This window comes from Ascoidea rubescens (assembly GCF_001661345.1).
Source record: "Ascoidea rubescens DSM 1968 unplaced genomic scaffold ASCRUscaffold_22, whole genome shotgun sequence".
NCBI classification, from domain to species: Eukaryota; Fungi; Ascomycota; class Saccharomycetes; order Ascoideales; family Ascoideaceae; genus Ascoidea; species Ascoidea rubescens.
Genome location: NW_017962934.1, coordinates 18,555 through 41,342, shown reverse-complemented (window position 1 = coordinate 41,342; position 22,788 = coordinate 18,555). Strand labels below are relative to the sequence as shown.

The 22,788-nt window shown below is 32.6% G+C and overlaps 6 protein-coding genes across 6 annotated transcripts; 4 read left to right on the top strand and 2 right to left on the bottom strand.

Annotated features, from left to right (window-relative positions):
- Positions 1-280: 280 nt before the first annotated feature.
- Positions 281-1,198, bottom strand: ASCRUDRAFT_40091 (aquaporin; the record flags this gene model as incomplete). The annotated part of the gene is made up of 1 exon (XM_020190992.1): positions 281-1,198. One exon carries the CDS (start codon positions 1,196-1,198, stop codon positions 281-283), a length of 918 nt encoding a protein of 305 aa, XP_020044295.1.
- A 426-nt stretch (positions 1,199-1,624) lies between these two features.
- On the top strand, positions 1,625-3,529 carry GUT1 (glycerol kinase; the record flags this gene model as incomplete). The annotated part of the gene is made up of 1 exon (XM_020190991.1): positions 1,625-3,529. The coding sequence occupies one exon, from the start codon at positions 1,625-1,627 to the stop codon at positions 3,527-3,529; it is 1,905 nt and encodes a 634-aa protein (XP_020044294.1).
- Positions 3,530-5,757: 2,228 nt separating this feature from the next.
- On the bottom strand, positions 5,758-6,396 carry ASCRUDRAFT_18558 (SIS domain-containing protein; the record flags this gene model as incomplete). Its single annotated transcript, XM_020189547.1, has 1 exon — positions 5,758-6,396. A coding segment is annotated over one exon (639 nt), but the record flags the coding sequence as incomplete, so codon positions are not given.
- Positions 6,397-8,781: 2,385 nt separating this feature from the next.
- ASCRUDRAFT_19702 (uncharacterized protein) lies at positions 8,782-10,299 on the top strand (the record flags this gene model as incomplete). Its single annotated transcript, XM_020189601.1, has 1 exon — positions 8,782-10,299. A coding segment is annotated over one exon (1,518 nt), but the record flags the coding sequence as incomplete, so codon positions are not given.
- A 2,166-nt stretch (positions 10,300-12,465) lies between these two features.
- On the top strand, positions 12,466-17,085 carry ADR1 (DNA-binding transcription factor ADR1; the record flags this gene model as incomplete). Its single annotated transcript, XM_020192138.1, has 1 exon — positions 12,466-17,085. One exon carries the CDS (start codon positions 12,466-12,468, stop codon positions 17,083-17,085), a length of 4,620 nt encoding a protein of 1,539 aa, XP_020044291.1.
- Positions 17,086-20,305: 3,220 nt separating this feature from the next.
- On the top strand, positions 20,306-22,672 carry ASCRUDRAFT_72984 (SPRY domain-containing protein; the record flags this gene model as incomplete). The annotated part of the gene is made up of 1 exon (XM_020192137.1): positions 20,306-22,672. The coding sequence occupies one exon, from the start codon at positions 20,306-20,308 to the stop codon at positions 22,670-22,672; it is 2,367 nt and encodes a 788-aa protein (XP_020044290.1).
- Between the last annotated feature and the right edge of the window lie 116 nt (positions 22,673-22,788).

Here is a 22,788-nt window from a genome sequence, read left to right as displayed (position 1 = left end):
AGCAGGGTGGAATAAGGTAATTAGGTGTAACATTAAAGGAAAAGATTGTAAGACTATAGAGAGGAAGTATGGCTTATTTCCAAGGGGAAACGAGCTTTCCAGACGTCACGTTACCCACCTTAGAAAGGGTAGACTCAAGAAAGGCAGCTTCGTAGACAGGGTAATTGCTTCACTTTGACTGTAAATCTTGCTCCATCTCCTTCTTCAGCACCAGCACCAGCGTCAGCACCAACTTCCCCCAGCCAGATGCTACTCACACCATGAAATTGTGAGCTCCAATTTAAAAATAGGTTGAACTGATTTTCATCTTTTTGGTAACACCAAACACTTTCTGGTTGATACGAGAATCGTCCCCTGTATATATAAGTGTGTCGTAAATGATACTTCCAATAATACAACCTATTATTGGAGCGACAATAGGAATCCAAAAATAGTGATCATATGCTGTAAACATCGTCACTCCATAACCTAAGAAGGAGGCAGCCACTCTTGGTGCAAAATCTCTTGCCATATTAATAGCGTAACCAGTCTGAAACCCAAAAGAAGAGCCGATGGCAAGAATCAATATAAATAAACCGATTGGCAAGCAGGTGTTTGATGGAGATGTATGGCCATGGAAATCTGACAAACTAAATATACCAATTTGAAGTAAAATGCTTGGAATCAATTCTGAAATGAATTTTTGGCTCCAAGTTAAATACGATTGAGGAAACGTGCAAAATATGGATGCAGTTTCCTTCTCCCCAAAAATGCTTCTTATATCTGGTCCACCTTCAAATTGATTGATTGATCCAACGTATGTAGCGTATACCACACAGCTACCGATAAACCCACCTAGCAACTGTGCTAATATCACAGATGGCACTCTTTTCCAGCGAAATCTTCTAAATATTGCTGCACTTATTGTCACGCCTGGATTCAAATGACCTGGGTCTCCTCCACTAGCAACGAATCCCAACATCACAGCAGAAGCCCACCCCAATGCAATGGAAGTGTAGTTGCCAGCATTTTGGTTTGAAAGTCGAACTTGAGCTACCACTCCATCTCCAAATGTTACTAGAACCATCGTGCCCAAAAACTCACCAAGTTCTGGCTTCAAACATTCTTTAATTTTATAAATAGTGTTTCTGTGTGTTTTTTTACCAGGGTTTTCCAAATCCACTTTGATTATCCTCCTGCTTTGAATGCCAATCACCATCAGAGGCTGCATACCGCCCATTAGTTCTCTGGTACAACTTCTGCTTTGCGAAATGTCTGCTGGTAGAGATGCAAAATCAGACTCAATATTAGGCGACATCACAAGAACAAGAATTCTAGCATATTACTCCCAATTGAATCACAAAACCCACACTGGATATTAATAGCGTTTGGAACCCAATTTTTTTTCTCCCTGGTAGCAACCATAAATATCAAATACAGCAATTTATTTTGCGGAGAAATAGTAAGACTATACAATCTATCAGTAACTGGTTTCTAATATCTGCTTTTCATTTGATCTTGTCAGGGCCACTTCAGTCGTTATTCTCTGGTCTACACAAACACATGAACTGGGTTTTATTTCACATCAACAATCTTATTTCAATTCATCTGATAACATTTTATTTTATTTCAACACTCTTAAAAAATGTCAATTCCTGTTATTCTTTCTATCGATGTGGGAACTACCTCCACGAGGGCTATCATCTTTGACCGCAATGCCAACGAAATTGCAAATCATCAAATTGAATATTCAACCTCATCAAATTGTGCTCAAGATGAAAACACGCCTACTGATGCTATCAAACTCAAACCCGATTTTTCGAGAGGCAGTGGTTTTGAATCATTTTTATCGGCCGAAGGTGTTGAAATTAAGCAATCATCGCTTGTTGAAATTGAGCAAAACATGAATTATAAAGCTGCCCCAACTCTCATTTTTCCAAAGGCTGGTTGGGTTGAAATCAATCCAATCAAGATTTTAGAAAATGTTGTGCAATGTGTATCCAGGGTTGTTGAACTATTAGAGAAAAAGAATCATCTGATTTCAAATTCAAAATTCAAAAATCAAAAGCCCTTTAGGATTTTGGGTATTGGAGTCACAAATATGCGAGAGACCACTCTTGTTTGGTCTCGAAATACTGGCTGTCCATTATATTCTGGTATTGTTTGGTCTGACACTAGAACATCTCATATTGTTGATTCATTTATCAATTCTTGCAGGCCAGAAAAACTTCTGGACTTAAAGCAGAAAACGGGATTGGTTCCTTCTACATACTTTTCAAGCTCAAAATTAAAATGGTTGATCGATAATGCTCCCCAAGTTAAACAGATCTATAATTCCAGCAAAAATAACAATACCACTGATATATCTTCAGTTGACAAAATAATGTTCGGTACAATCGATACGTGGTTAATTTACAATTTCACGAAAGACCACAATTATTTGACAGATGTTACAAATGCTTCACGGACCATGTTTATGAATTTGGAAACCAATATGTTCGATAATTCTCTTATTGAGCTCTGGAATATTGATCATCGTAACATTGTTTTTCCTAAAATAACCTCCTGCTCAGAAAATTTTGGTTTTTTCACATTACCGAATTTTGAAAAATTTGGTAGCAAACACTTTAAACTTTCAACTGATGCAACTCAATTAATCGAAAAACACTTATCAAATGTGCAGATTTGCGGCTCTATTGGTGATCAATCATCATCTTTGGTTGGATTGACATGTTTTGAGTTAAATAATTCAAAGTGCACTTATGGGACAGGAAGTTTTATTTTATATAACACCGGAAAACAAAAGATTATTTCAAGCAATGGACTTTTGACAACAGTAGGTTACTGGTTTCCACAGATTAGTGGTCAACCAACATATGCATTAGAAGGATCTGTGGCTGTTGCTGGTTCTGTTGTGCAGTGGCTAAGAGATAACTTAAGATTGATTGAAAAGTCAAGCGATATTGGAAAGTTAGCTTCGCAAGCAGCAGACACTGCAGGTGTTGTCTTTGTACCCTGTTTCTCTGGACTTTTCTCTCCTTATTGGGACCCCAAAGCAAGAGGATCAATTTTTGGACTAACACAATACACAAATAGCTCACATATTTGCAAGGCAGCAATTATTGGTATTTGCCAGCAAATACGATCTGTTATAAACTCAATGCAAGCGGACTTCAAAAGCGCTGAAAATGCTGTTATCACCAATTCATTGCTACGAGTGGATGGAGGAATGTCAAAAAGTGACGAGGTTTTGCAAATGCAAGCAGATTGTTTGGGTGACAAAATTGTTATTGAAAGGTCCACAACTTCTGAATCTACAGCTTTGGGTGCGGCAATTGCAGCAGGCTTGTCTTTTCAAGATTCTTCCCTTAGATTATGGAAGGACTTAGATGACGTCAGATCTGCTACAAATCAGGCTACCAAAACATTGTCGAAAAATTCTGCCAATTCAAAAAGAGAGTTCCACTGTCAAATGAGTGAAGATCAGAGACAGAGAGAATGGGAATTATGGGAAAAGGGAGTAAAGAGAGCTATGAATTGGATGGATTAAGCACAACTTTCCAATTGAAATAAACATCAAGGGGTTGATGTATATAACAAACAGTGTCATCAATAAAAATGGTTCTATTTGCAATAAGGTGAAATCGAAATACTCTCGGGTGAAGAAATTTCTCTTGATTAAATTTTATCAAAAAACAATATTTTGATTTTCCTGTTTTTATATGCTCAGCGTTCAAAAACCATGCAAATGCATTTACTTCTGTAGACAGTAGTATTTTATAGTTTGGTGTTAGTGTGGAATAATTGGTATTAACAAAAAAATTTCTATAGCAGCTTCTAAAATAGCATTGATTTAGCCTTTCAAGCTCGTGTACTAGAGAATTTGAAAAATACCCAGCATTTGAAAACAGATTTAAATTTGAGAAACAGTCATTAGTTTGTTTGGGCAAATGTTTTGGATTTGAAATATGGACAGTAAAAGAGTTTCTATTACGGAATATATCAAAAACTTTAATCCCATTTGGCTTCTTTTCTGGATTGGTTTTTTTTTCTGTAGCGCTTGACTTGTCTTTATGACCAGCTTGAATGTTCTTTATTTCAGCTTTTCGGGGGATTTCAATCTGACAATCATCACTATCAGACACAATTTCATCAGTTTCATCAGTTTCATCAGTTTCATCAGAGGAAGCTTCATAGCGATTATTGTACACTAACTTACCTTCAAAAAGCTTCTTCAAATGATCTGGAACATTATTATTCACAAATAACCGAGAAAAGTGCTTAAAGCTGTAATTATTAGAAGAGCTTGTTTTTTCGATTTTGATCAACTTGGTGTTCGTTCTAGTTTTCTTACTGGAAAAAGTTCGTTTACTTCGCAGCATAATTTGATTATGTTGAATTCAAGCACTATGAGAGATTATTTTGTTACAGCATATAAAACAATTAATATTTCGAGATTAAAAATATGATTGTCTAGATTGATGAGGTTTAGTATGGGTGAATAGGTCAAGATCATAATGAATCACTTTGTCGACTTCATATGGATCAGGTACCCTGTTCAAATGGACCACCAAACAATTAAAATTAAATCCGCTCCAAATACGTTACTTCCGCCAACCAAATATGTTTTGGCCACAAAATTTGATATGTTTCTCACACTACCATACGAATACGCCTCCAGTTGAGAGGAGTCTGAATGAGTGCCAAAAAGCAGAATAATAGAAAGGAGTGGCGTTAGGTTTTGGTTGTCTAGTTTCCACTTTTCACAAAAACAGAAAAAAAAATCAAAAGTAGAGTAATATTACTCCAAATTTCCTATAAATTTACTCATAAAGAGCTTTAAAGATATAAAGAAATCATTTTTTTAGTTAATCTAAAGATGTCTAAAAGCTAGTGAGTTAAAATTGCATATATAATGGAAGGAAATGTCACATTTCATGATATACCAATTTATAAATAATGTTCAAACATTATTTGACTTTTTCTTTTGGAAATATATAATAACCACTATTTCATAAAAAAAGGAATATTTTTAAGTCGCAGCATGTATTGATTTTAAAGAAATAGAACTCGACCAATCTATTGATATATAATGTTTTTGTTTCACTTCGAAGCGTCTAGGTAAAACAAAACAAAAAAACTGATAAACTGTAAAATTATGATAGTTATAAAACTAAAAAGATCATATCAAATAGATTGCTGTTAATGATAAGAGAAAACGGTCATTTAATTAGTTACAACTCTTTTGAAAATATTGCAAAGCCTCCAATTAAGTTCTTTTAACCGAGCGTCATTTTCATTTAATCCATACGAATCATTACAAAGATTGTACGTGCGCAATAATTCCAGTGATCTGGCTGCAAAAGATAAACCTGATTTATAATCATAATCAACAATAAAGTCGGTTGAACAAACCGTCTGAAGAAATTTTAATTCAGATTCAATATTGAAATGTTCAAGAATTTGATTTCTGAAATTTTCAGAGTAAAACATTTTGGCTTTATTTTTTTCACAGTGAATCATTCTAGACAAAGAATAATCAATAACAAATTGAGAAGAATAATCAAAATCAAAGGATAGTTCGATATTAGTTTGAAAACTATCAGGTTTTGAATTTTTTTTCAATCCTTCATTTGGTGAATAACAGGCAGAGGTGATAGATTGGTTTTCAGATGAAAAAATATCAAAATCGGTAGTTGAGGATTGACTGGAACTCAAATTAGGTTCAAGAAAATATTCTTTAAAAGTTGGTTCGGGATCTATAGCGGACATCTGTGAATTGTAAGCTTCACCTATTGCACCTCCAGGATGCTTATTGCCAAACAATATTTTCCTCTCGTCGTCGTCATTTGTTAAAGATTTGAATAAGCAAACAGAAAAACAATCGGCTAAAATCATCAACAATGTAGTGCTAATCGTTGGTGCATTTATACCATAAACATTTTCTTCTTTGCATGAAAAAGGTAATTCGGCATATATAAGACTGTTCACTTTTTCATTTCTTTCTAATTTTGAGTTTCTTTGACAAGTTAATAAAATAATTTTAACTTCATTATCAACATGATTTAGTAATTGTGATATTTCTATTGAGTTACCAGAAGAACTAATAACAATAAGTGCATCTCCTTCTTTAATCACACCTAAATCACCATGCAAAGCTTCAACAGGGTGAAGAGCAGCTGAATTAATCGAAAATGAAGATAGAGTTGCAACCATTTTTTTCGCAAGCTTATAACTTTTTCCAATGCCAGAAACAACTATTTTTCCATTGGATTGCAAAGTTTTTTTAATTGAATGTAGTGAATAATGAAACAGATTAATTGACCAAGGTGAAAATTTGTACTGCTCGTGTAAATGATTAACAGCCAACGATTCACTGAATAAAAGATTATTGAGGGTTTTGGAAATTAAATCATCAGAATCAAAAGAGGAGCTTTCTGGACACATTGACATAAAAATAAATTTATCAAAATGAAAGGTAGAAATAGTGCAAAACCAAAATAAGATCTTTCAGCTGAATATGATTACTAATTGCGGGCAACTTTTTATTGAGAAATACAACGGTGATGATATGAATGAATGATATATACTAAAGTAGAGATAGTTTGGATCAGAACGAGTCTCTTTGCAAAACAAATTCTGCACGAAAAAAATTTCGCAAGATATATTTCTTGTCAGCAAACTGAAGTAAAGCTGCATTTTTTCGCGACGAAATTCTCACATGTGTACTATGAGTTTCACAAAAAGTTTGCAACTCTGCCTTCAACTCCCTTCATAGAATTTACAGCAGAAGCCTTAAAAATGGGACATAGAGACTCTTGTTAAGATCAATTTAAAAAAAAATTCATATCAAATGCTACAGTTTGTTGAGCAGAAGAGGCAGGAGGGGGTGGGGCACTGTCCCATGTTAAGGCTACGGCCACTACGACTTTTGTTGATAATCATTGCTCTATCAGTATATAAAGAAACTGAGCTCTCCTTTAAAATATAACCTGTAAAAAGAGAATATAAATCATTAATATAAGTATATAGTTAAGTTATCTTAAAATATATTTGCTTATTATGATGACTGAATTTTTCAGATTTCAAATATAATCCCTGTGCTGAAGTGAATCCATTATATTATCAAGACCTATTGTGTATTAAAACCTAGAAAGATTAGTACCCCCTCCTCGGGGGGATTATCTAAGCATTAGCTAATTATTACAACATAACACCATTTCCAGCAAAAGGATCACCTTGATAAATTATCATGAACTTGCTATAACAGTTATTATTGGATTCTGCTTGCATATTTCAATTATACCTTCAAGTGAACTTTGTTCTAATGTAGTAATTTCTCGCTTTTGCAAAGAAATAAGTTATTGATTTCTCATTAAATCGACAAGTTCCAATTGTCTGAAAATTGCACTTTATGTTGTTCCTGAAAAAGTGTTGTAATTGTATTTTTCGTGTCTACTGTTGGTACAGTATCTTTTGTCAGTTTTGAGAGCAAGCTGTAAACTGTTAAAGCAAGTTCCAAGCCAAAATTTTAAATTTTTGGCGCACGATTGACAATGCCTATTGATGAAATAAAATACTACTGTCATTGATTAATCAAAAACCAAAAAAAAAAAACAGAATAAAACTAACTAAATCAACACAATTGAAAGTTAAGAAATATGAGTAAAACCAAGATATCAAATATGATGTGCTCCAATAGAGATTATAACATAGGTCATCAGCTACTAGTTCCATATAGACCATTCAATAAGAGACACCTAAATTGTGGTTTTGGAGAGAACTCGGCAACCCTATAGTGATTCGTTGTTGGTGCTGCTATGCTTGTAAAAAGCGCTCGTTTCTTGTGCAACCAATTGTAAAAACTAGCATCTAGGACATATTTTCTATTGTATTTTTTTGTAGAAACCTAACATTTATAATGTTTGACCACTAAAAAATATCCAGACTGATGGACAAGTACAAATTTGTTAGTTTGTTGGATCTGCTATTTTTTCAGCCATTATCTGATGATTCGGTTCTATTAACAGATGATCATCATATGTTAGTAATTTTTGGCTTCTTAAATGTTAATGAATATTCTCGCTTAATGAGACCCATTAGTGTTAAACAATTAGATATTCTAATACATAGAAGAGCTGTCCTGTTGAAGAACATTTACGGTACTCTTGCTATGTTAAGTTTTATTTTTTGATTGTTTGTTTTTATTACTTTTATTATTCTGTTAATTCTAGATTCGTTTAAGTTAACATTTTAATATCCAGTGCAGAATGTATAAAAGTTCTAAAGATGATCGGAGCATAGAAAAAGATTTTATAAATTGTTTAATCCTGAAAATGATAGAAATACTTGGATTTAGATGACTCGTATTTGATATAGAGCTTCTCTCTCTTTTCTCATATCTTCCTCTTTGGTATAAGTAATTTTCTAGGATTATATATCTTTATGGCGAATCAGTTTTCTTCAAGAAAGACTTCGATATCTGAAAATGCAGTCGAGGATGGAGAAGAAGATTCTCCACACCTTAGAAGAAAAAATTCATTCAATTCATTTTTTAAATTTCATCCTCCTTTATCAAACTCTGACTTAGAGTCTTTCGTTGGCTTAGATCATCAAGAATCATTAAAAGAAAATAAAAATTCTATCAGAACTGAAGATAGGATAAATTCTCTACCTGGTTTGGAATCTGAAAATACGATTGAAAATCGATCTTTGAACACAACATCCACCTCTTCTACTTTATATCGCCAAGTTTCCTACGAATTACACCAAATTACATCACAACAACCTTTAGCGATAACAGAGGGTCATAAACTTGTCCATAAATTAAAATATTATGATTTAGCTGCTCTTTCGTTTTGTGGAACAATAGGCTCAGGTATCACAATAATGGTAGGACTGGCATTATTTACTGGTGGACCTGCCACCTTACTTTTAACTTTTATTTTTGGAGTGGTTACTCTATACATTGTACTCTCCTCTCTCTGTGAAATGGCGACATATATACCTTTACCAGATGGATTTGCTGGATATGCCTCTAGGTATGTGGAGCCTGCATTTGGTTTTGCAGTTGGGTATACATTTTTGTTTAAATATCTTATTCTTGGACCATCTCAGATGAGCGCTGCCTCATCTGCAATTGGCTATTGGGTTGATAGAGATACTGTTAATCCAGCAGTTTGGATTACAATAATAATGATCGCTGACATTTCAACAAACTATTTAGCCGTGAATTCATATGCCATATTTATTAGGTTTTTTGCTCTGTTTAAAATAACTGTTATTGTTGGATTAACACTTTTTTCTTTGGTTTTGACAATTGGAGGTAATCCGGAACACAAAACAATCGGTTTTCAGTTTTGGAATGATCCAGGTGCTTTTGCTCCATACAAAACTCTTGAAGGAAGTAATGGTAAAGCTGCTGCATTTTTTGCATCTTTTCAACCCTCTATTTTTGCTTTATTTGGCTTTGAGTTATATGGAATTGCACTAGGCGAAACAGAATCTCCAATAAGGAAAAATATTTATAGAGCTCACAATCTTATATTTTGGACAATTGGACCAGTTTATATTTTTTTGGTTTTGTTTTTGGGAATGATTCTTTCATATGATGATCCCAATCTTTATACTTCAATTGTTTCCTTTCGGTCTTCTGCTGCTTCTTCTCCTTTTGTGGTTGCGATTAGAAACGCCGGTATTCCAGTTCTTCCTCATATAATTAATGCTTGTATATTAATTTTTGTTTTTACATCTTCTAATACGGAATTATATGTTGCTATAAGGGCGCTCTATGGGCTAGCGGTTAATGGAATGGCACCTAAGGTTTTTTCTCAAACAAACAAGAAGGGTATTCCTTATAATGCTCTTGGGTTTTGTGGCATGTTTTATGTTCTTGGTTATATGAACTCAACTGAATCATCAAAAAAGATTTATCAATATTTTGTAAATGTGGTAACTGTTTTTGTATTGTTGAATTATGCTGGCATTTTGATATGTCATCTTCGATTTGTTAAAGCAGTAAAAGTGCAGGGTATTGAAAGAAAAACAGAAATGTATTATACTGCTTTTGGCTCTCCATATTCATCGTATTTTGCTCTTTCTTTTATTATCATTTTATTGTTTTTGAAAAACTACTCTGTTTTCTTGGATTATGGTCTTGGATCTCGATTTGATTATCAAACTTTTATCAGTGCTTACATTGGCATTCCAATATTTTTTATTTTATATTTTGGATATAAGTATTTTTTCAAATCTAAGATTATATCTTTTGAAGAAATGGATTTATATTCTTATAAAGATGTGATTGATGCTGAGGAAGAGGCTTATTATAGAGATAATAAAAGTGTATAATTCTTTTCAGTTTGCAACTTTCTTTAGAATATACTGTTCATTTGATTGATGTACTTCTAATTAAATATAAAAGTCGATTTAAATTGAATTCTAATTATTTACTAATAAACGCTCAAATCAAAATATATAAAGTAGTGTTAAGTGCCAATTCAAATCATAACTTTCCAACTAGCATTCATTTCACTGCTAAAATCTTTCCAGCACAAATTAAACTTAAACTATTTATTAATCAAACAACCTCCACAAAATGATCTGTTAAGAAACTAATAATTTAAGTAAAACGAAGAAAAGCTATCATCATCCAAATTAAATTCGACAAATAAATTTTGTGTATCATCAATATTTAACATATATAAAAAAAATATGAGAGGATAAAATCCGGCATTTAGCCATCTCATTCATTTATCTCATTCATTGATCTCATTTATTCATTCATTGCTGTTTTATTATTTGTTTTCTTTCTTTTGCCAATTTTCTAGTTAACATTCAATCATTAAGTCAAATAAAATAAGAGTGATTGACTAGAACAAATTTATAGTCTGGGTTCCTCAAGAAATTTATAACTTTTTTCATAAAACTCCCATCAAAAAATTTACAACAAAATTTTTCAAAGTAGGAAAAAACTTGTGTGAGAGGTGGATTGGTTCTTACACAATATTTCTCTTGAAGTTTCCTAATTAAATTTGATCATGTAATGTAACTACTGTAAGTGATTGAAAGAAGTTGTGAATTTGTTGTGGGATTCAGAGTACTTAATCAAACAGTGTGGGGGCTTCCTGACAGTTTTGTATTTACAGTTGAATCTTCGTCATAAACCAAGCCGGTTCCAAAAATCTCTAAAGCATGGACCTAATCAACACCAAATTTCTTTTTATTAGTATTTCCAAAATGTTGATTATTGCACTGTGTTGGCTTGTCAAAAGAAAAATGGTGGTCACAACACCTACTAAAGGTTGAGTCTGTTTTTCCGAACCTTCTGTAAGATTTCTGTTGGCGAAATCCTGAAGGTTGAAAATCTGCTTTTAGCTACCAAGGAATACTATCTGGGATCTCATCCACTTCATAGAGACCGTTAGGAGAGTGTCTTCTATTAAGTTCTATGTGTGTCTATTCCAGAAGTGGAGGAATAAAGGCTTGATTGAAAGGCATGTCCAGTGGTTTTCCAGCACAAAAATGTATAGGCTTTAACTTAGATTGTCTTGACTAAATCAGTGGTAATAGTATTTAAGCTGGATGATTTTCCCCTGTTAGCAGCAGTTGGACAACGAGGGGTAGACATTTCATTCGCTTTTCAAATAACGAAAATGGATTACGGAACCATTAAGGAAACTATCAGATTTCGGCGGACTTCAATATCCTACTACTAACGGAATCACTTTTAAATGGCTTGAAATTCTTTGTCTGGTTAACTTTTCAAGATAAGCAAATTGCTTGTGCAGTTGGGTTTTTTGGTTGCGGCGTGCTTTATTTCCGTTGTTCGAAAGGCAAATGAAATGTTTACCCCTTGTTGTTCAAACATTGGTATTCCGAAAGCTTCGTAATTTTCCACAAAAGGTAATTGGAAATTGATTTTATTTTAGTGAGGTTGCAAAATGGTTCAATTGATTTCTCTAAATTATCCCCTTATGGTTGGGATACCTAATGTAAACCAATTCCATTGCGGGTATAACATTTACTTTAATTACCTGCTTGTTTAAATATTATTGAACCTATTTATAGCATTTACAGGAATCGAATGAAGCATTTTGAACCGCGAATTAGAGGATTCGAGTGCTACACCGGTATATTATCAGTCAGGTGCCTCCATTTTATGCGTGAGACTTGCTAATAGTTTTTCCAATGGAATCCTATTAAGTTGTGTGCCGGGTAATTATAGTGTGGGGCTGTTTTGACTACCCTACATGTTCCAAGCTTCCGAATTACTTACTTCCCCATATCACACTGTTTTTCTGGATTCCAATAACATTTCAATAGCTCACTAAGGATTATCTTACTATTGTCTTTTTACTTTCTTGGTAAGAACAATACCACTCGCCATATACTATAATAGGGTAAAAAAATTCTTTTTTTATTAAAGAAGATTTTTTACTAGTTTTTTCCTCCATTTTATTCTCCTCCTCATCTCAATCACATACCATGAGCAAATCTGCAGAAACATCAAAGGGAACTCAGGTCCAAAACTCAAATATTTGTCTTTCTGCCAGCACAGAAGATAGGACTGCTTTGTCTTTTGTTGAAACTATTGCGAAAAATACTCATTTACAACAAGTCCAACACTTACAATTTAGTTCTCAATATAACCAGGATTCACCCACACTCTTCCAGCAGCAAAACAATAATCATTTTTTTCTGGACAATAGCAACTCAGTTTCATCATCAAATTGCAAATCTTTAAATATGGGCGCTTCGAATTTATTTTCTTCTCAGTTTTCAGCTCTTCCTTCCAGTATACTGCTGTCACTATTGCCCAATCAACATCAGCTTCAACAACAAAAGCTTGAACAGCAGGATTTTGTACAGCAGAATTTTGAACAGCAGAATTTTATACCGCAAAATTTTCAACAACAACAACAACAACAACAACAACAGCTGCAACAACAACAGCTGCAACAACAACAGCAACAACAACAACAGCAGCAGCAGCAGCAACAATTGCAGCAGCAGAATCATCAACAAACATTTCCGTTGATCTCTCACAACAATTCCACTGTACTTGGCTATACCCCATCTGGAAAACCTCGGCTATATCAATGTGGCGTTTGTTTAAGATCTTTTGCCAGACTAGAGCATTTAAAGAGACATGAAAGGTCTCATACTAAAGAAAAGCCGTTTGTATGTGGTGTATGTAACCGAAAGTTCTCCAGAAGAGATTTGTTACTTAGGCATGCCGAAAAATTGCATGGGGGTTGTGCTGATGCTGTTAAAAGGTTAAGGAGAAGAAGATCCAATGCAAAAGTTCCTGCTTCTATAGTTGAACGAAATCAATTCCATAGGCAACTCAAAAAACCCAGCTCAGACCTTTCAACTGTTTCCAATAGTAGTTTTTCTAAAACTGATTCAAATTTAAGACTGGTAAAGGAAGATTGCCAAATTAGCGATAAGTCATCAAATAGCACAGAATCAATACTGTCCTGTGATTCAAATCGCCATTCTGTTTTGCACAAAGTTTTTCCTGAGCTGTTGCCTGAAAGGGATAACCAAAATAGTATTCTGAAGAATAATATTAGTCAAAACTTACCCGGTAAAATAAAATCAAATGAGAACAACCCACCCACTGGAATTTTTAATAACGCTTATCCTAAATCTCTTTTTTCCAAATTTGAAACTTTAAATGAAAATATATCAAATGAAATAATCCCCAGAAAACGAAGGGCTTCATTTTCGGCCGCAAGTGCTGAAAATTATGCAATTCCAAGATTAAATATGCCAGCCGATAATTCGAATTTTTCACCAAGTAATGAAATAAACCATTTTCAAGAACATTATTTTGTTGACTCGATTGGGTTCTCTACACCTCAACTTACTGCACTTGATTCTGGTTTTTTGGATGGTGCTTTGAAAGATTCACAAAAAGTTGTTCCTGAATTATCTTTGGAAAATAATAATCAAAACTCTTTGGGACTTGTGAATCCCAATTCGGCAGAAAACCAAACCTCTATTTCTGAATTCGATTATATAAGTACAAAAAATCTTCCAATTGAAAATTTGCCGCCAGATTCAATCAAACCGAATTTTGAAATTTCATCTCAAAATAATTTATATGGCGATTATAATATATATGGAGTTGAGTCTCCTGGTGCTGAGGAGTGGCTAACAAATGTCCTACAAACTTACAATGATTCTGAACGGTTTGCTGATAATAATGTTGATGATTATGAAAAAGTGATGATTTCTCATAAGAACCAAACTGATAATTCATTTTCTAAACTTCATGATCTTTTAAGAAACTCAAATATTGCAGAAATTCATAACAGGGTTCTTTCTTATAAAAATCAAATGCAGAAAGTCAGTTCTTCAGGTTCTTCATCTCCTCATTTTTCCAAATTGAATAATTCTACCAAATCTGATTATCTAGAGAATCATCCATTTGGTTACAGCCAAAGCTCACGCACGATTGATGATTCTTTATTTGGTTATTCGTTTTATGATTTTGGAGAGGATTTTAATAATTCAAAACAGCTTGATTTTTCTGACCATTCCAAAAATCAGCATCAAACAAACTCATGTTTTTCTGATAAGAATAATAGGTTTTTTCGATTGAAGGCCATAACTGAAAACTATGAGCAGGCGATAGAAGATGCTTATTCTCTTTCAAAAATTGGTAGTAGTAAGAATATCTCAAACACAACCCCACTATTATCTTTTTCTGAGCAAACCGACAATTCTAATATTAAACAGATTTATTTGCAAAAACCTTTAAAGTCATCAATCTTACCTATTGATCGCGTTCATAATGGGTTAATCAAAGATATATTTAATAATGAAGTTGATATCCCCAAAACTTCTTCAAATCGTGAAATGCATGGCTATTCTTATTATGATATTCTCCCTTCATCCAAAGGGCTGAATTCTATTGATTTTTTAACTGAATTAAATAACAAATCAACTAATGAAAATTCTCCCTTATCTTCTATTTCCTCCAATATTTTTGCTAATAAACTAGAAGATGAAATGCCAGAAGAGGTTTCTGATTCATTTTATTATAAATCTGCTTCTTTCTCCAATAAAGTACTTTTCACTTTATCTTTGCAATCAAAGGTTTACAATACAATTAAAAAATATCCCTTTGGAGGGATAACATCCCCCAAAATTCCTTCCGTTTCGAAATTAAATAATTATGTTCATATTTTTAAACTGAAATTTTTGAATCACTTTCCATTTATTCACCATTTTTTTCTTAATGAAACAAATATGCTCAAATTAGTCAATTGCCACTGGGAACAAGAACATAACTATAACATCTCAGTTATTATCAATAATGGAGTAGATCCTTTATTAGTTCAAGATGAGAAAGATGCTGCAATTGTCTGCTTGCCATTATTACTTGCTTCCACCGGCGCTGCCATTAATGGTGATTACTCGGACTCTTCAAACTTGTATGAGGCCTCGCGCAGATGTATTCATGTCTACTTGGATATCCGCAAAAGGAACTCTTCCGGTCCCAATAACTCATCTCCTCTTTGGTTGATTCAAGCACTTACTTTAAGTACTATCTATGGGCTATTTGGACAGAAAACCCCAGAAATATCATCAATGGTAAATCAGGTGAATGCTTTGATTGATTTAATAAAAACTTCAAAACTAAACCAATTAAGTTTCAATTATAAAGGCAAAAGTTCAGATTTTGAAACTGAAACTTCAACAACTATTATCGACTCTGGTTATTTTGAAAAGTATCTTATCTATCAATCAAAACTAAGGACGGTATATACAGTTTTCAATTTGTCAACGTTTTTGCTTCAGCTTTATAAGGTTGAAGGGATAAACATTCTCACTGTGGAAGAAATGACGTGTGTTTTGCCTGATTTTGAAATGTTTTGGCGATGTTTGAACGTGGAACAATTTAAGCATTTCATGAGATTATTTCACAATCAATTCGAAAGAATCAATCTTAATTTTCAAAGCATATTAAGGGATATTATTCTAAACAACAAGATTGATTACAAAACATCTGAATTTGGATTAATTTGTTTACAATTTGGGTTGGATCAGGCTTTGCAAACTAATAAGCTAGATGTCAAACAAATCAATGCAATAAATTGCTGGGCCTTGTTTTTAGAATATAACTCTGACAACAAGGATGATCAATCAAACAGTTATCTCCGACGCGATTCAATTATTCTTCATAACTATGTTCTTTTAAATCAGCTAACCTCGAACTTTGCTAATATAAACTGTATTAAGAGAAATATATGGTCTTGTAAATCGGAAGAGATATCTAATCTTGTTCTTGGCGACTATTTTTTATCCTTGAATAACCACAAATCAGACATTGATAAAATTTTTCAAGAGCCCACCACAAATCTCAAGACCAATATTGCACTAAATCCAAATGAAATGTTGTATGAAGGTAGAAATAGGGATTCTTTATTAATTCTCGACCTCTCAATTAACATTTTAATCAATTTTCTTATTGACTTTAAAATAGCATCAAAACAAGAAATTAATATCAAAGAGTTTTCTTCATCTCCGGCTGTAAATACAAAACCTGACTATATTTTGGAAGTTGCAAGGAAAATTAAAAACCAAAATTTTTTTAAGGAAAACATAAGTGGGATGTTATCATTGTATTTGCAAGTACTATTTGATGTTTTCATTCTTCTTTTTAGATTTTGTTTTCAATTTGAAAACTTTTGTTATATGATAGACAAAGGGATAAACAGAACTGATACTGAAAGGGTTGACTTTTCAAGTGGTTGGGATAAAAATTTAACCACTTTGGGGTTGATAAATGATGAATGTGTTTATGCGAACTTGAAATATTATAAATCTATTTCCTTTTTATTTTCAAAAATTTATCAATTTCTTCAGTCAAATTATTCATTTGAAACCTCATTTTCAGAGAAGGATGATGTTCCTGGCTATGAAACTAATCAATACAGAAACGTTCAAAACTCTTTCAAAATTATCAAAGCGGGTGGGTTTTTTTTTAATGAAATATTTTCAAAAGAGTTTAATTTTTCCATCTTTTCTAAACTAGGAGAGGTATTTCGAATTGCTGAAATACATTTGCTGGAATACATAGACCACAAATGAAAACCGATTCTTTCTTTGAAATTTTGAGTTGGCGTTGCTTTTGAATATTTTATTTAGAATTTCGTTTTTTAATTCTGTTTTTATTCTCAAAGCCATAAATTTGAATTGGAAATATAAATTTTCTAAATTGTTCTAAAGGTGAAAACTGTAATATTAGAAGCGTTAGTTATAAATTTATTTAGAGGGGCTGTTTTTATGCATAATAATTTTATTGGTATTTTTTTCATAATTGTTTCAAACCACATTACCGTACTTCTTCTGTCAATCATCTAATCAGGCAGTTCTTTTATTAAATTATTGGTGGTAAATTTTCAATAATTTTTTCAGAAAATTATAAAATCAGATTGTATTCACTTATATCCACCTAGAAAACAAATTTCATTATTTTATCTTCAACTTGGTTTATTCCAAAAACATTATTGACAATGTAGACCTCATCAACGTATAGCTATAGCTAGTGATTCTGATTTTTTCTTTTTGTTCTCCTTTTATTTTTTGGTTTTTGGACAAAGAACCTTGACTAATCAAAAAGTTGATTTGATTTTATTATTAAATATTGTGGATATTTTAAAAACAAGTGGCCTTTAATTTCAGAAACCAGCAAAAAAATTTGAACCAAACTCAAATTTAAAACAAATGTATGTAACTTTGATATTTTAAGATAATTGAGGCTATTCTATCTATCAATAATATCAATAGCTTTTAATTTTAATCTGAAGAACCACCTATTAGAGACTGCTTAAGCACAATTATTGATCTAAATATTTTATAAATTTCCCGTGGTTTGGGGAACCTACAACTAGGTACATAGAAAACCTTGGAGAAAGTGAGGCAACACATCAACAGATTCTATATAGAGATAATGTCATACTACATTGCGCTAGTTGTTGATCAGTCAACATTCGCAGTAACTACAAATAACCTAGAAGTTCTCAATCAACAGTAATTCTAACTAGAAATTTCTCTAGTTCTATTTTAACTCTTTCATGGAAACTGTTTTAATTTTGGATCAAATGAAAAATATCACTAAACGGAACAGATAAACCTTTAAAATGCTTAGACAAATGAGTATCGGCGCAATCTCTATACATCGAACTTAAATCGAGAAGTGAAGAGGCGCTTTGGTATTATGGTATTTAAGTTTAAAAGTAAAAGTATCAAAATAGGCAGCTAATGTTTCTCAGACTAAAATTCTAGTTGTGAAAGTAAGGTCAAAAATACACTAGGAGCGGAAAAAGTGAATGGTTTTACTAGTACTGAAATAGCAGTATGATATAACGATATGATACGACTTTATTGAATAGATAGTTATGCAAAGTGCGCTGGTTAATCCAATCTAAAGGATATTTAAATCTTCTGGTAAATAATTAGAAAATTAATTAATCAATTTTTTTTCCAAAAGATTTCAGCTTAAGATCCAATTAATGATCTAAGGTCGTTTGATATTCCGGGAATTTTATTCTTTCTTGTAGGGCACTTAGTATATATAAAATTACTTCAGCGAAAACACTCAAAAGCGCAACAAATACAAACATACCTTCGATTAGAAAACCTAAAACAATGAAAAATTGGAGTTAGAAAACCAATCAAAGGATTAGATACACAACAAAAAATACTTATCAAGTTCTGACTTTTGCTTCATCAAATCCAGACAATTTACAAAGTTTATCAATATTATTACCAACATAAGGATATCTGGAATTTGATGTTTGAATCACTAATTTTAATAAAGATATTCGAAGTTAATACAAAATACTGGATTTCTTCAAGAATCTTTTTTCCTTTATTTTTTAATTTTGTTGACTTGCCAGACATGAATGAAGCTGTTCTCATTCGAATTGCTTTTGTTCTGATAATACCAGCAAATTTTACACTCCTTTTGGATAGATTCTATTTTTCAGTGGGCTTTAAAAACAAATTATCCACCTTTATTTTGAATAGTTTTAAATTGAGTTTGTTTCATTATATTTAGTGAACAGTCGTTAGGTGAATGATTTTTGGGTGGCTTCGTGTCATTTTGTTGCGGAGTTGAGCTTTTAGTTGTAGATGTTTTAATAAGAGGAATCTTTCGAAAGTCTATAATTTGAGTACTGGTTTTATTTTGGTTTATGTTTATAGTTCTTGCTTTACTTTGATCTTTATAAATTAATTTTATATGTTCAAGTGTCGGAAATGAAAGTAACTCAACAAAATCAATCTCAGTTCTTGTCTCTACTATTATTCGAATGTTTCTGGAAAGAAATATAATCTTACTTATCATATTAGCCTGTTCAGAAGAAAAATGATGGACAATGCCTTTTTAACCACACAGAGAACAAAAAGGTTTCAAAATCCTAGCTTAGTATCAGAATTAATTAGTATAAAATTTTAAAAATTCACATAAATTTTCAGCCAATTCAATTTTATTTCTTGTGTTTTCATGATCAAAATCTCTCATCTTTGTAGAAACATTGTAAAGTGGACGTGAGAATATTATATGCCTTTGGTAATTTGTTTGAAGTTAGTGATAACGATACAGAAATCAAAAATGTATAACCGGAATTTTGGGTTAAGAAGTTCATACTTATGAAACCTTAATGACGCTATCTCATTTTTATCTTTCTGAGAGGTTGAGTGAACTATCTTACAAATGTCCATACTCAATAATTGGTATTTTAGAGTGATATTGTGTTCAATAGAGGGACCTATCGGATGATTTCCCAGAATATACCAGGTCAATTGACGTTTCCCTACTTTTGATTTTTATGATTTTTGGTAATACTCCTACAAGGAGTTACATTATCTACAGTGATTCTAACCGTTCTATTCAACTAACGTAGCGCTAACCATAAACTAATTGCAAAATTAATATATCAGTGCATCACTGTATGCTTTTGGAATGAGCGAGCACCGCTATTATTCTGCCCGCAGGAAAAACTGCTCTTTGGCGATTATTGAAACAAGGAAGTACTTATTTTTCTACTGGTTAATAAGGTAGCACTTCTCATCAGCCGATTAAAAAGAAAGGGGTAGTCCCCAGTTTCGTAGGAAAGTATTTTAATTGTTTCATTGATTCCAAAATCGCCAGAAAGCGGTTCATGAAGATGGCAATTGTAGATTTGAGTCTACTGCTTGGCTCGTGATCTGTCTTGTTTAATTTTCTATCTTCTTCAACTATTAAAGGCAAGTTTAGATTAGATATTCTACCATATTGGAAAATCTGACTTTATTACTTGATAGAATGAATGAGCTTAACTTGCATTTTCCTGTATATGTTTTTCAAACCTCGTATGGGAAACATCTTTGTCAAAGTGTTTATTCAAAAAGAAAAAGACTAATTTTGAACATTGATGAAGCAGACCTATTGTCTATTTTAGACCACCTTTCAGGTATTTGTTGTTCATACGATATCGACATATTCAATTTGATTCAAAACAACTGCTTTACTAATAATTTCAAATCAGAAGAAAAATCGGATTTGTCATTGATTTGCCCCTATTTGCAAGGTTTTTCAAATTTATTTCAGGAAAGACTTTTATCATTAGAGAATCTGAGAAACATTTGCTTATATGAGCATTTTCATCAAAAACAGTCCTCTGATGGTTCTATCACAAATGAAAATTTTGAGATGAATATTCTGCCTCGAAATTTTGACAGCAGGATTGAAGAAATCTGTGTCAAAAACGGTTCGTTTTCTGATGCAAATGACATTCCATTTCCAATGAATTTGGTTCCATGCTCTAGTAATATGGTTTACAGTAAAGTTTTGGCAGGTACTTCAAACATCAATCAAAGTTTGTTTTCTACTCTACCTCTTTATATCAATTTTCAACCGGGCCAGCAAAAGAAATCTACTTTAGTTTTTGCAGCAGATAAAATTATAACCCCAATTTATGGGTTGTTCTATTATGAAGTTCGAGTTGGAAAATACTTTTTGGAACGTAATTTTTCGGTTGGCTTTCATAAGACTTCAGCCGATGATATTAATTCCAAATTTACCCTTAACGATTTTCCCGGGATAAGTCAGTCTTCATTTGCTATCAACTCTTCTTTTCTTTCCTTTGAACAAACAAACCGTGCTATAAATAATAGAAAAGAAACTTCTTGCCACGATTTCTCATTTCAACCAGATGATGTCATTGGTTGTGGTATTGATTACTTCAATAGTATAATATTTTTCACAAAAAATGGAAAGTTCTCTGGAGTAGCGTTTAAATCAATAAATTTTCCGGTGATTCCTGTTCTTTCTTTTTCTCGCCAAACCTCAGAACTTCAAAAAGAATGCTCATTTACTATTTTTTCGGAATTGGTTTCTGATGGCTACTTCTTTCAAGATTACGACCTGTGTAATTTTCTGGATCTATTCACGAATATGAAGCGCTGTTACCCATCGGCTGTAGTATTGGAAAAAAAAAATCATCAAGAACTGCCAGAGGCTGACTATAATTCCGATGTTTCTAATAATTTATCTAATAAACTTTTCATCAATTTTGGTTTAAATTTTGACTTAAATACTAGACCTGGTTCGAAGTTTGGGCAATTTTCTCACTTTTCCAAACCGTTCATTTATGACATTGAATCATATTCAAACCAAGTAAAACGGAAATGTTACTCTTTTATTAACATGAAAATGAGAAACAGTCAGTTATTCGACCCACAACCGGTTCTGTCACACAATTTTGGTGGAGCTGCAAGTTCTGGATCATTAGTTATTAACTCGCGCATGCTTAAAGAACACAGTCTTAAATTACTAATGGATAAAATTATTTTGAGCTACTTCAGGCAGTCTGGATTTATTTCTTCTCATGATGTTTTCAAAGAAGAAATGGGGTCATCTCACTCTCTAGCTTTTCTAAATGAAAAAGCGCTTCCTAATGCAACTCGAAACTATTTCAGTTTGAATTTTAAAATCATCAAATCTTTCTTTCAAACAAATAAATTTGATGATCTACTAAATTTTCTTGAAACATATTATCCTACACTTTTTGGTAAATCAACCAAAATGGGAACTAAGCTTCCTCCATCAAATCAAATGATTAGTTCTTTCGACTTCAATCCAGTGCAAAATCTTATTTTCAAAATAAAAGCTATCAAATTGTTTGAATTATTTCGGGACTACATCAATCTAAAAAATGAAAATAAAGTAAAGCCATCCAACACCCAATTAAATAAAGCGGTTTTGTATTCTCAACAGCTAGCTTTCGAATTTAATGGATCACAACAAATTTCCCAGATGTTAAATCGAATCATCAACCTAATTTTATGTGACTCAATTACACTGATTGGGAAAAAACTAGGTGATATTCATGAAGCACCAGCATTTAGCTATTTATCCACTAAAACAAAAAGTGACTTTGTTCTTTTTTCCAAATTTAACACTTTGATTTTACAGGATCTAAATTTATTTAATTCATTTAAACATGATGTTTTTATGGATTTAAACTCCTTTATCTTGAAATTTTATGAGCACCAAGAAAGCTCATTTTTGGAGAAAATTATACTTCACACTAATACTTACTCAAACTACATTCAACAAAACAATTACGACCCTGTATACTTATTTATCGACTCATGGAATGATTTTTTTGGCAGTGATCATGAAGGATAAGTTTCATAAACTCGATAACCCAAATATACCTAGTGAATCTCAGAATGACAAATTGTGGGAGAAATTTTATTTTCGGAAATGTTCAGCTGCAAAACAGTTCCTTTGCAGATAACCGT